General features: G+C 39.3%; 1 protein-coding gene across 1 annotated transcript; it reads left to right on the top strand.

Annotated features, from left to right (window-relative positions):
* The first annotated feature begins 511 nt into the window (after positions 1–511).
* Positions 512–1,277, top strand: LOC138150328 (large ribosomal subunit protein eL6). The gene is made up of 2 exons (XM_069073719.1): positions 512–602; positions 674–1,277. The coding sequence occupies exon 2, from the start codon at positions 700–702 to the stop codon at positions 1,231–1,233; it is 534 nt and encodes a 177-aa protein (XP_068929820.1). The 5' UTR covers positions 512–602; positions 674–699; the 3' UTR covers positions 1,234–1,277.
* Positions 1,278–11,674: the final 10,397 nt, after the last annotated feature.

Genomic DNA, 11,674 nt, shown 5'->3' with positions numbered 1-11,674 from the left:
GAAAACATTGCACACAGCATCAGCAACATCCTGTGATGACCAACTATGAATGACTCATTTCTCCTTAGCAACACAATGATCCAAGACAAGTACAAAGGACTCAAGGAGGAAAATGCTATCCATATCCACATAAAGAACTGATGGACTCAAAATGTAGATAGAAGCATATTTTTTTCACTTAATTCTTTCTCATAGTTTTATTTCCTTTTGATCTGTTTCTTTTTCCACAACTGTAATGAATATGGAAATACATTTTATATGATAGTACATGTATAAACTATATCAAACTACCATTTTAAGAAGAGGGGAGGAGAGAGAGGGAGATAAATTTGGAACTCAAAATCTTATAAAAATTAATGTTAAAAAACTTTCTTAATATATCATTGGGGAGTTCTTTCCCGTCTCTCAAGATGGCAGACAAAAAGCCACCCAAGGAAAAGAAAGAGAACAAAAAGGAAGATGTAGCTGAAAAGGTCAAAAAGCCTCTGAAAGCATTGCAGTCGGAACCCAGTCCTGGCCCGAGGGATTGGTAGATACTCCAGGTCTGCAATGTATTCCCGGAGAGCCATGTACAAGTAGAAATACGCTGCCCCAAAAACCAGGTTTGAAAGAATGAAGAAAGAATAAGTGCCTGCTACTATCTCAAAGCCTGTTGGTGGTGATAAGAATGGAGGAACTCGAGTGGTAAAGATTCTCAAAATGCCTAGGTATTACCCTACTGAGGATGTGCCTAGAAAGCTGATAAGTCATGGCAAAAAGCTCTTTAGCCAGCATGTGAGGAGACTCCGAGCTAGCATCAAGCCAGGTACCGTTCTGATCATGCTCACTGGCCGCCACAGGGGCAAGCGAGTGGTTTTCCTGAAGCAACTGGCTAGTGGCTTGCTACTGGTGACTGGACCTCTGACCATCAACCGTGTTCCTCTGAGAAGGACCCATCAGAAATTTGTTATTGCCACTTCTACCCAGGTTAACCTTTCAGGTGTGAAAATTCCAAATCATCTTACTGATGCTTACTTCAAGAAGAAGAGGCTCAGTAAACCTAGACACCAAGAAGGAGATATTTTTGACACAGAAAAAGAGAAATACGAGATTACAGAGCAGCGCAAGGCTGATGAGAAAACAGTAGACTCTCAGATCCTACCCCAAATCAAGAAAATTCCTCAGCTCCGTGGCTACCTGCATTCTGTCTTCTCTCTCTCCAATGGAGTTTATCCTCACAAACTGGTGTTTTAAATGCCTTGCTTGCAGAGAACACTTATTAAAATATTTGCAATAGCTAAAAATATATATATATATATATCATTGGGGAAAAATAAAATATTATTTAATTTTTTTTTAAGTGTCCAGCTATAGCCTAAGAGTGAAATGGGAGTAAGATACCGGCTTTGATAGGGGACTTTTTTTTTAATTGTAACTTGGGACACAGCATTTCAGAGTCACTGAAGGAAAACTGTTAATGATCGGGAGACAAGCTTCTGCCAAGTGAGACCATAAGTTCTTTTTTTAAAAGTATAGGAGCAGGGGCGGCTAGGTGGTGCAGTGAGTAAAGCGCTGGCCTTGGAATCAGGAGGTCCTGAGTTCGGTTCCAGCCCCAGACACTTAACACCCACACAAAAAAAAAACTAGCCATGTAACCTTGGGCAAGTTACTTAACCCCAATTGCCCTCCAAAAGGCAAAAAAAAAAAAGTATAGAAGCAGTGTGTAGTGGGTAGTACAGGGAAGAAAAGTGGATACTGTATTTGACTCAGGAACTTAGGTTCAAATCCTGGTCCTGTCTTAATAGCCAGTTATCTGTGTGCTCTTTGACACATCATAGAACATTTACTTTGTTCTGGTTTTGTTAATCTGTAAAATGAGGAAATTGGACTAGATGGTCTACATTTTTTATCCCCTGCAGTACCTAGCATCATATTTGGAATTTAATGCCTGCTCAGTGAGTGTATGTATATGTATAGATGGATGTATATGTGTATGAATGCGTATTTCATCAGCTTTTAGAGGAGCTAGGTGGCTCAGTGGATAGAATGCTGGGCCTGGAGTAAAGAAGACCTGAGTTCAAATCTGACCTCAGACATTTACATTTGTGTGTTCCTGGGCAAGTCCCTTAACCTCTGTTTGCCTCACTTTCCTCAATTATAAAATTAGTACAAAATAATAATACCTACTTGACAAGACTCTTGTGAGGACAAAATAAGGTAGGGTTTGTAAAGCGCTTAGCACAGTGCCAGACAAAGGTGTTATATAAATGCTAAATGATTGTATAGATAAATGGATGGATGGATGGATGGATGGATGGATGGATGGATGGATGGATGGATGGATGGATAAGGGTCTTGAACCCTCAGGATCATTGAATCACAGAAGTAAAGAGTTGGAAGGGATCCTGTGATAGTAATGGCAATTAAAGATTCCCCTGTATTGGCTTGGTTTTCAAATTGATTGTGTTAAAGCCCAGAGTTTGTTAATCCCACCTGTGGGATGGGCTTGTTGATGTGAAAAGAAAGTCCTGAACTGGGAGGAGCTGGTGACATAGATTTGGAGAGATAAGAGAGAGGCGGAAGATCTTTTTGGAAGCAGCACCTCAGCACCTCGTGGAGAGAGAGAGACTAAGAGAATTGCTGGTGGCCGCTTTGAATTGCCCTGGACTTTTGAGACCTGCCCCCTGAGCTGCCAAGGACTGAGGAGACATGGCTGTTTTGCTGGTACTTTGTCTGTCTGTTTTGATGTTGTTTTGCCAGATTTGTCCACTGGTGAAAGACAGTCCTTTTGTTGAAGAAGTCCTGGAACCTGGCTGTTCACTAAGAAGCCCTGAGACTGTCCTGCAGACAGAGAGTGAATACTGTCCACTGGTGAGGGACAGTGCTGTTGTTGCAGGGGTCTGGAGACTGTCCTGCAGACAGAGTGAATACTGTCCACTGGTGAGGGACAGTGCTGTTGTTGCAGGGGTCTGGAGACTGTCCTGCAGACAGAGTGAATACTGTCCACTGGTGAAGGACAGTGCTGTTGTTGCAGGGGTCTGGGAGCCTTTCTGTTGGTTCAGAAGCCCTGAAGAAGGATTTTCTTGTTGTATGTTTACAGAAATCCTAGGAGAGGGCTTTGCTAATGTGTTCAGGGGTTCTAGGACTGTTCTACAGACAGAGGATAAATTCATGAAGGGACTGGCAATGTATCTTATGGCCTTGCTAAGCCTTGTCTCCCCAGGAACTAAGATTGCTGAGAACTTGCCTGGTGTCAAGATGAAGAAAAGACCTCCATTTGGGTATTAAGTGCTGTGTTTAAACTTGATGTAACTCTGGGGTAGATTCAATTGTGATCCAGGGGTGGGGAACTTTTGACCTTATGTTTGGAAACTAATCTACATTTGAGAAGAGAGGCTTTGTGGTGGACTTAATTAGGGTATAGCCTAGGGGTGGAGAAGTATTTAGAACAGAGACTTTGTAATTGATTGAATGATTGAAAGGTCCTGGGGTGGGGTTGTACTTGGAGATTATTTAATCACACTTAGTAAATGCTGTATTTTGAATGATGTCATGTTTTAATCTTCTCTGTTCTTGGTTGGTCACTGAATAAAATAGAGAGCACCTATGCTGGTATTTTGAACCTTGGGAAGTTGCCTTCCTTGGCATTACATTACAGATCCCAGCAGCCATCTAATACAACCCTTACCCATAATAAATCTGCACCATTTTAACATACCCAACAAGCCTGGCCCCTTCCTACTTTACCAGTCTTCTTACACTTCTGCTCATGTATTCTGAGGCAGTGACACTGACCTCCTTGATTTTCCTTAAAAAAGACACTCCACCCTTTGACCCAGCAATACCACTTCTAGTGTTATATCCCACCAAAGAGATCAGGGAAGTGGGAGGAGAACCCATATGTATAAAAATATTTATAGCAGCTCTTTTTGTGGTGGCAAAGAATTGGAAATCAAGGGGACGCCCATCAATTGGGGAATGGCTGAACAAGCTGTGGTATATGAATGTAATGGAATACTACTGTGCTATTAGAAATGAGAAGCAGACGGACTTCATAATAACCTGGAGAGACTTATGTAAACTGATGCTGAGCAAGAAGAGCAGAACCAGGAGAAATCTCTACACAATCACAGACACAACATATGTGTGATGACTAACTTCAGTAGTCTGGGTTCCTCTCAGCAATGTAAGGTTATAAGACAACTCCAAATTGAAAGATTTGGAAGAGATATCAAAAGAAAGATATTCGGAAGAAAGATAGAAAGAGATATCCACATCCAAAGAGAGAGATATGGAGTCTGAATGCAGATTGAAACAAACTACTTGCTGTGTTTCTTTTTCATGTTTTGTTTTGTTCCCTCTTTCCCACTGATCATTCCATCAGTTATAATCCTTCTTTACAAGCTGACTAATGATTAATATGAAGATATTTGTAGATCCTATATTCAAGTGCATGCCACCATGATGGGGGAGGGGGAGAAAGAGAGGGAGAGGAAATTTGAAACTCAAGGGACTGTGGAACTGAATGTTGTAAACTAAAAGTAAATAAACAAACCAATTTAATTTTTAAAAAAAGACACTCCATATTCCAACTCTATGCATTTTCCATTGGCTATTCCCCCATGCCTACAATTGTCTCCTTCCTCATCTCTGCCTCCTGTACTCCCTTGCTTCAAGTTCCAACTAAATTCCCACCTTCCGCCAAAAGTCTTTCCAGATTCACCTTCATACCCTTCCCCTTATCTCCATTTTATACTGCATATGTTTTATACATCATTATTTGCATGTTGTGTCCACCCTAACTGGGAACTCCTTGAAAGCAGACATTTTCTTTTACTTTCCATTGTGTATCCCTAACCCTTAGCACAGTCTATGGCATATAGTAGATCTTTAATACATGGTTGCTAGATATCAGCTACATGACAAAGCTTTGTGGTAATTGCTCTGATACACTGATGAGTATGGCACTGTGATCCGGGGTCCAAATGCAAAGGCCACCAGTTGAACCACGTGACTGCCATGAGACAATCCTTTATCAGATGTGTTATGTATGTCTTGATACTTAGTTGAGTGAGCAACTTGGATAAACTTATTGCCAATATCAGTCCTATACCCATTCTTTTAGGACAATCCCAAGTTAATGAGAGAAGTTCAAACATGTAATGGTCAAATAAACTTTTCATCAGAGTTGGGCATTCGGAGGCCAAACACTCATAATCCAATAGTAGAGAGCCCCTGTTTCTTCCTACCTTTCCTGTGAATTTCTCAAGAAAATCTTTGTCTTGTGTTGTGTCTGATGTTGTTTATAGATAATGCTAACTTGGAAGATTTATAAGGAGAAAACCTAGGAGAACCATAAAGACTGCTGTTAAAGGAGAAAACACAGGAAAGGAGCTTAGAATGGTAGGAGAGATTAATGAAATTTCATACTAAAATAGCTCTCCCAGCTTTCTATAATCTGGTGCTGAACTCTCCTAAAACACACACACACACACACAGCAAAATAACAACAACTATAAGATGCTTTCATTCTGTCTTTTCAACTCTGGCAAGGTTGGGGTTATACAGATAAAAACAAACAAGCAAAGAAAGGAAATCTTTTTGCCTTAGGTGCTAAAATGCAATACCTTCAGATATGGTTATCTGTCTGCTTAGAGGCTTACAGTGGCCAGTGTTTTTCTGGGTTTAGAGTGAAATATCAAGTATTTACTGTATGCAAGTAATCACAGGATGTAATTACTTTCTTAATTTCTAAGGATTGATTTCTGGTCCATGATGGATTTAAACTAGAAAGGGTGAAGAAGATATAAGGCCTTTCGTATGTTTATTATTAACTTTTATTGCAACAACATGAGAAAAAAATTCTGGAGACTGTAATTTTATGTTGTTCTGAGTTTTTATTTCAAGGGCTAGTGCCTGAATTGTCATTTAAGCCAATAATCCAACATTCAAGGGAAATGTCATATGCTACTCAAAGGGAGTTTGATCTTAATACTACAATAGGTGTATTTCTGTGCCTGGGAAAGTTGAGGGGGTAACCTTGCAAATTTGATGGTAAGATCCTCTTGAATCAGTTTCCTTATTGTGCTGTTTCCTTTCTCAACAAGGAATTTTCCCACCTGGTTTATTCTGAGCCTGGCTGTGTTATCCTGTGCATAATGTGGAACTTTGCTACATAATTGGCTATTCTGAAAAAAAGGTTAACTCTTAATCAGAATCAAACAGAATTTAGGATGCTTTATCCTATTATGCTTATTTCAGGTTAGTCTATGCCCTTGAAGGGACAATATTGATATTATTATAACCATGTCTCTCCCTTTTCATAGAAAAATTTTATAACCAGGGCAGAAGCATTGTAAAATGTCTTTTTATTGTTGTTTTTATATACAATGAATCTTGTTACAATACTGAACATCTCTGAGTTACTATAATGGGATATAAGTATTAAAGATTTTGCTGTTTTTAATTTTTCTATTTGAATTTGTGGTCACTAATAGTTATATATTTACATATAAGATTAGGTCCCGAAAGTATCTGCTTCTCTCTGGATGATATGAGGATAATAAATCCTCAAAAGGAGGGACTAAGATCAAGATGTGTGTTAAGGATATTTACATCTGCAGTTTTTATTGAGTAGTAAACTTCACATTGAGAAAGATTAGACTGTTTTCACTAAGAACTAAGACAATGTAGATATCTATGTATATGTGTGTGTGTTTATATACATACATAAACATGTAATATACATAAACACATATGCATGCATGCATGCATGTATATACCAGGCTTTGAAATATTTCTATTAAGAACAATGAAAAGAGAACAAGTATGAAGTTAGCTCCAAATGTTTGAACTGGTTTTCACGATATGAGCTAGTTACTGGAAAAACAAATTTAAGAGAAACACCACCACCACCACCACCCCAGAACAGTTTGTGGGAATGTGACCTATTCCAAACTTTACAAGAGAAAATGTTTCCAAGAATCAGATGGCTACATGGGACAACTAAGATCCCAGATGAAAGTCAATTGATTAAATATAGTTTTAATCTGTAACCTGAATTTACCTAATAAGAGTCTGTTTGACTAGGTTAGTTTGCTTAAGAGCTGTATGAGATTAGAAATTTGTTTAAGGTTCTTCAATTTTTATGACATTGAAGGAAGTATGGGGTTGTTAATCTATTATTTTAAACTTTTTGTGATACTTGTGGCCATATATGTTCTTTCAATGTCTGAGAAATCTCCCTATATTCGACCAGTGTGCTTGTTTCCTGGTAAGAGTCTGTCCCCTTATCTACAGCCCCCAAGGCTTGCTCAAAATTTGATCCCTCTAACTATGAGATTTTGGGAAACGGTCCCTCCTTAAGGAATTCTATCAAGCTCTTGATAAAATGGACAGTGAAGGGGATGCCTCCACTGACTTGGGTTATTTAACTTCCTTTTCAATTTTAATCTGGCTCTCTGCTTCTGAAATTGTGCTTCCATTAGTACAGAATGTTGGGCTTTAGAAAGTCCCAAAGGAGGGGAATCAGGACAACTTAATTGCAGTGTTTGAACCTTACCCTCCATGGCTGAGAGACCAGATTTGGTGTTTAGAAACCAGATTTATTTAATGCTTAACTCAGAGCTGCAGGTTGTGCTGACCCCATCAATTAGGGGCTTGGTTTGAGACCTGTGGTGCCTAGAGAGGTGACTTTTTGTTACTCTCTCTACCTAGGCCCTATGTGGCTGCTTTCCATTGGTCTGCACTGGGATATCATTTGTCTGTCCCTGGTCATACATGTAGCTATCCTGTCTGTGTCTGCGTCTAGCCCCAAAGTGTCTATCCCACATTCTTCTTGGCCAGGCCCCAACATGTGTTTCTCAACCCGCTGCTTTCACCTCTCTGTCTCAGTCCCAACATGTCCTTGGACCATGTACCAGTTTCCTCTCTCCACTGAACTAAACAGGTGGTATGTGGCCCCCATCTTCTTCTCTTCCTCCCTTCCAGGGCAAATTTTCATTGCATAAAAATCACTTTATATAGAGGTCTGCTGAATAGTCCACTTATGTAAAATGAGGTGTACATATACATATATGTGTGTATATGTATGTATATATGTGTATTGTGTGTGTATGAATGTTTGTGTATTACCCAAGGGCACAGCTCCCAAAAATCTCTAGTGTAGCAAGTTGATAATAGGAACGTAATAAAGACTGCCAGCTCCTCTGCTTGTTCAATTGTGCACACACACACACACACACACACACACACACACACATTCACAGTCTTTCTCTCCCTTCAGAGACCTGAAGAGGGGTTGGAATGTCTCTTCTATCTTGAAATTCAAGGGTATCAGAAAGGAAGAAAACATCTCTTCTCCCTAGAGCATTAAGTAAATCAGTCTCCACCAAGGATGAGAGAGTTTCATAAAATCTGTCATTTGATCCAAGGGTTATATATTGTGATTACATGAAGCAAAATGCCTTGCTATTCCTCTCTCTAACTCCTATCTAGCCATAGCTTTAGGTCATAGGAACCTTAAAAACGGAGGAAAGAAAGTGAGATACAGCATGACTCTTCATTTTCCCTCACTTCTTCATTTCTCCTTCATTTCATCCATTATTCAACTCCTGTTGCCCAACACCCACACTGTGTACATTTTTCTAGGATCACTTGAGAGATTTTTAAAAGAATAATCCCTTTTCATTCCATGAATGCTAGTCATCTAGGGGAAGTCCTACCAATGGGCAGGACATGTGGTCCTATATAATTCTTATCTGAATTCCATCCATGAAGATAATGAAATGCAATGTGGTGTAGTGAAGTGATGTCAAACTCTAAAGAAATGATGTCAGACTCAAAACAGAAATGAGGTACATATTGACTTAGAAAACCACAAATTAACATCATGTATACTGTATTACATTTTATTTATGTTGTTAAACATTCTCCATTTGCATTTTAATCTGGTTCATATGCTCCAGTTTGGCTGGCCTTTAAAAGCCATCTGATATCTCTGAGGTACTGGATGTGGAGCCAGGAAGACCCACCCTAACCCCCCAGGGTTCAAATCCCACCTCAGACACTTAATAGCTGTGTGACCCTGGGCAAGTCACTTAATCCCTCTGTGCTTCAATTTCTTCATCTGTAAAATGAGGAGACTGGATTTAATGGCCCCTAAGGTCCCTTCAAGCCTAAATCCACAACCCTATAATCTAATAACTGATCAATCATTGGTTCCTCAGATTCTTTATCCTTAGATCCTAGCCATGAAAACTGGCTATAGATTAGACATAAATCTCTGGGAAATGAGAAGCATAAAGTTCCTGGTGTGATTGCTCAGTCATACCACCTAACCTAAGAGTTGCCAAGAGTGGCCAGAGGTGGAACTGGGACTGAAAGATTGAAAGGATCAATCCATTTGTCAAGGGTCAAACTCCCCAGACTCAGATATTTTGTGTAATAGAATAACCATTAGTTAGTAGAATAACCATTAAGACAAGCACAAGGAAATTTACAAGAGATTTAGGTATAACTGTATGAAGCCTGGACACTGTTAACTTCATCATTACTCTCTTGCTATTCTTTTGGGGGGATGGGGTTCAGATAGTGATGATCCAAGGACCCTTCTGTTGGGAAAGATTGAAGGCCAAAGGAAAAGGAAATGTCAGAGGATGAGAGGGATATATGGTATTATGAAAACAACAAACATGACTTTGGACAGACTTTAAGGACTGTGGAGCATAGAGTCAGACAGGACTGAATGATTAAACAACAAAGACAAGATATTCTCCTGCTATTACTCTTTATAATTAATGTTCTACAGACATTATCTAGGTGTAGGAAATGACCCTTTTTTGGTAAATGATAAGAGTATTATTGAGATGAACACACCTTCTGTAGACTCACTGAAAATATTTTTGGGACAATTCCAGTCACAAACAGAATTTGTCCTTATCCTGTTGCCACATGTTTTTTTTTTTTTAATTTCCTCTGCAAGGTCTCTCTCAGCTCAGAGCTACAAGGACTCCCACTCCCTCACCAAAACAAAACAAAAAATCCTCCAAGTAAAAACAGAATGGACTTCCAGTGAGACTTGAGAGACCACTGCTGCCATCAATTAGGGGTTTGGTTTGAGATGGTTTGGAAGAATTTTATTCTATGTAGTTTGGAGATTATGAGTGCTTGGTATGACAACCATCCAAAATGTTGTTCCTAATTTTGTATGAATCAATGTGATGAGCAGTCAGTTGTGGTCAGCTGTTTAGTCTGTGAAATTGGTTCAGTTATATAGTATAGTGTTGCATTTTCAAGAATATTTGGGGGTTTGTATTTATAGTGCAGAAATTTGTCATTTAATAGTTTGTAAAGAATAGCAGATCCCTGGTGAATAATTCTAGCCATTTGATCATGCTTTTCTAGGTATATGACAGATGCTAAATTTTTGGAACACACAGGAATATGTCCATAGTTTCCACCTAAAAGGATGACTCAATAAAAAAAAATGTAGGCAGTCACCATATATCAAGAACTAGGGATACAAAAACAGTAGTAATACAGAAAAAGTCAATCTCCCTCCCAAGGAGCTCACACTATAATTAGAGGAGAGGGAAAAACACATGAAAAAGTTTAGTTGTAGGTCAGAGGAAAAGGCCAAGAAGTCCTAAATGTGAGCTACAGGATGGCAAGACCCAAGTACCCTTAGATTATATTTAGTAGGTATGGAGGAAGTTTGGAGGGTATTGAAGCCAGGCAGATGGTAAGGTATGGAGGATCTCCATCTCATGGGAAAGAATGGAGTTGGTAAAGCCCATTTCCTGTAAGCCATGTGAGCATTCAAGCATTCTGGATGAGTTCTTGGTGACCTGGGTCCAGGGAAGGGGCAGAAGGGGAAAGAGAACCCCAGTGCTTATTGGTCTTCCTCTCTCCCAGCAATCCCAGATGCATTGTTGGAGGCTCTAAGCTAGGGAGGGGATACAAAGGAAAGGAAAAGGAAAGGGTAGCCCTGTAGTAGTGTATATTTTTCTATCAGGTACAGAAGAGAAGTAAGAGGTTAGAAAAGGCAAAAGGATTAGGAATGAAAAGAAAGGAAGTTTTTATCAATGTTGAAGGACTTGATTGTGTTTATAGCACCCTGGAAAACAGTAACTGAGCTTTTAAGCAAAGAGCTCTTAAATTCGTAAGCTATTTCTCCTCCTATTCTCTGTATCATTCTTTCCAACTCCAAATAATGTAATGCCTCTTGTCTAATCCAGAATACAATAAAAACACTCTCAGTTATGCTCACAGGAACATTAAGCACCAGAGTTCTCTCACAGAGTAAACAAGCCACTCTCAATCAATAGGCATTTTATTAAGCCCTTACTAATTCAGTGCCAGGTGCTGAGCTAGGCTCTGGGAACACAAAGACAAAAATGAAACAGTTCCTGCCCTCAAGAAGCTTATATCTTTGTATCATCTAATACTATTAACAATATTACTCTAGAAGTCAGACCTCACCCTAGGACTGGAATAAAACCTACCCAGAAAATTAAAAAACACTTATATTCTCCAATTTCTAAATTTTTCACTTAACTTCCTCCTATACCTCTATTTGCCAAAGATACCACACTATCTGCCATTTCCATCTTGGACTTTGAAGATCTTAGAAAAATGCAAGGGTCTAGAAAATAAATCAAGTAACTAGACAAAGGAAACTCAAGCATCTGGAACC

Source organism: Petaurus breviceps, unplaced genomic scaffold (assembly GCF_028583685.1).
Source record: "Petaurus breviceps papuanus isolate PSGF00001 unplaced genomic scaffold, PetGlider_PUasm1.0 90865, whole genome shotgun sequence".
Lineage (NCBI taxonomy): Eukaryota > Metazoa > Chordata > Mammalia > Diprotodontia > Petauridae > Petaurus > Petaurus breviceps.
Note: the sequence above shows the minus strand (reverse complement) of the source record. Positions and strands in the feature narration are given on the sequence as shown.

Bases quoted from the DNA above. Each gene is read 5' to 3' on its own strand.
- LOC138150328 (XM_069073719.1), top strand. From the start codon at position 700: ATGCCTAGGTATTACCCTACTGAGGATGTGCCTAGAAAGCTGATAAGT.